We start from the raw sequence: 586 nt of genomic DNA on the forward strand, positions 1-586 counted from the left end.
AGGTCTCCGAGTCCTCTCCCCCCCTCCCCGGGGACAGGAGCTGACTGACCGCCGACCGCCAGCCGCTTCCCCCCCACGGGCTCGCGCTCTCCCTCTCCCGCCCGCCCGTCACCGGCGCGAGCTCACTAACCGCCAGCCGACGATAAGCCTCGAGCGCCCGAACGGCGCTGTCCGTCAGTTTGACATGAAACAGCGAGAGGCGCGCTCCCGGGTTCAGCTTCTCACAGGACAGCCCGAACCGCCGCTCCTCACCCAGTGCCGCCATCTTCACCAGCCTACACTGCATCACCGCCTCTCGCTCCGCTCCGCTCCGCCCCGCCCCAGGATCACCGCCTCTCACTCCTCCCACCAGATCACCACCTCCTGCTCTGCCCGCCAGATCACTGCCCACCAGATCACTGCCCACCGGATCACCGCCTCTCGCTCCACCACAGGAATCACCGCCCACCAGATCACTGCCCACCAGATCACTGCCCACCGGATCACCGCCTCTCACTCCTCCCACCAGATCACTGCCCACCGGATCACCGCCTCTCACTCCACCCCAGGAATCACCGCCCACCAGATCACCACCTCCTGCTCTGCC

At 67.6% G+C, this 586-nt stretch overlaps 1 protein-coding gene across 3 annotated transcripts in view; it reads right to left on the reverse strand.

Annotated features, from left to right (window-relative positions):
- Window positions 1–285, reverse strand: part of LOC122541052 (RNA polymerase II elongation factor ELL) — a 100368-nt gene extending 100083 nt beyond the window's left edge. For all 3 annotated transcript variants that reach the window (XM_043677558.1, XM_043677556.1, XM_043677562.1), the window contains exon 1: window positions 131–285. In XM_043677558.1, coding sequence (XP_043533493.1) covers window positions 131–265 — 135 coding nt within the window. In that variant the 5' untranslated portion in view covers window positions 266–285. The remainder of the gene's footprint in view (window positions 1–130) is intronic.
- Window positions 286–586: the final 301 nt, after the last annotated feature.

Source organism: Chiloscyllium plagiosum, chromosome 36 (genome assembly GCF_004010195.1).
Source record: "Chiloscyllium plagiosum isolate BGI_BamShark_2017 chromosome 36, ASM401019v2, whole genome shotgun sequence".
Lineage (NCBI taxonomy): Eukaryota > Metazoa > Chordata > Chondrichthyes > Orectolobiformes > Hemiscylliidae > Chiloscyllium > Chiloscyllium plagiosum.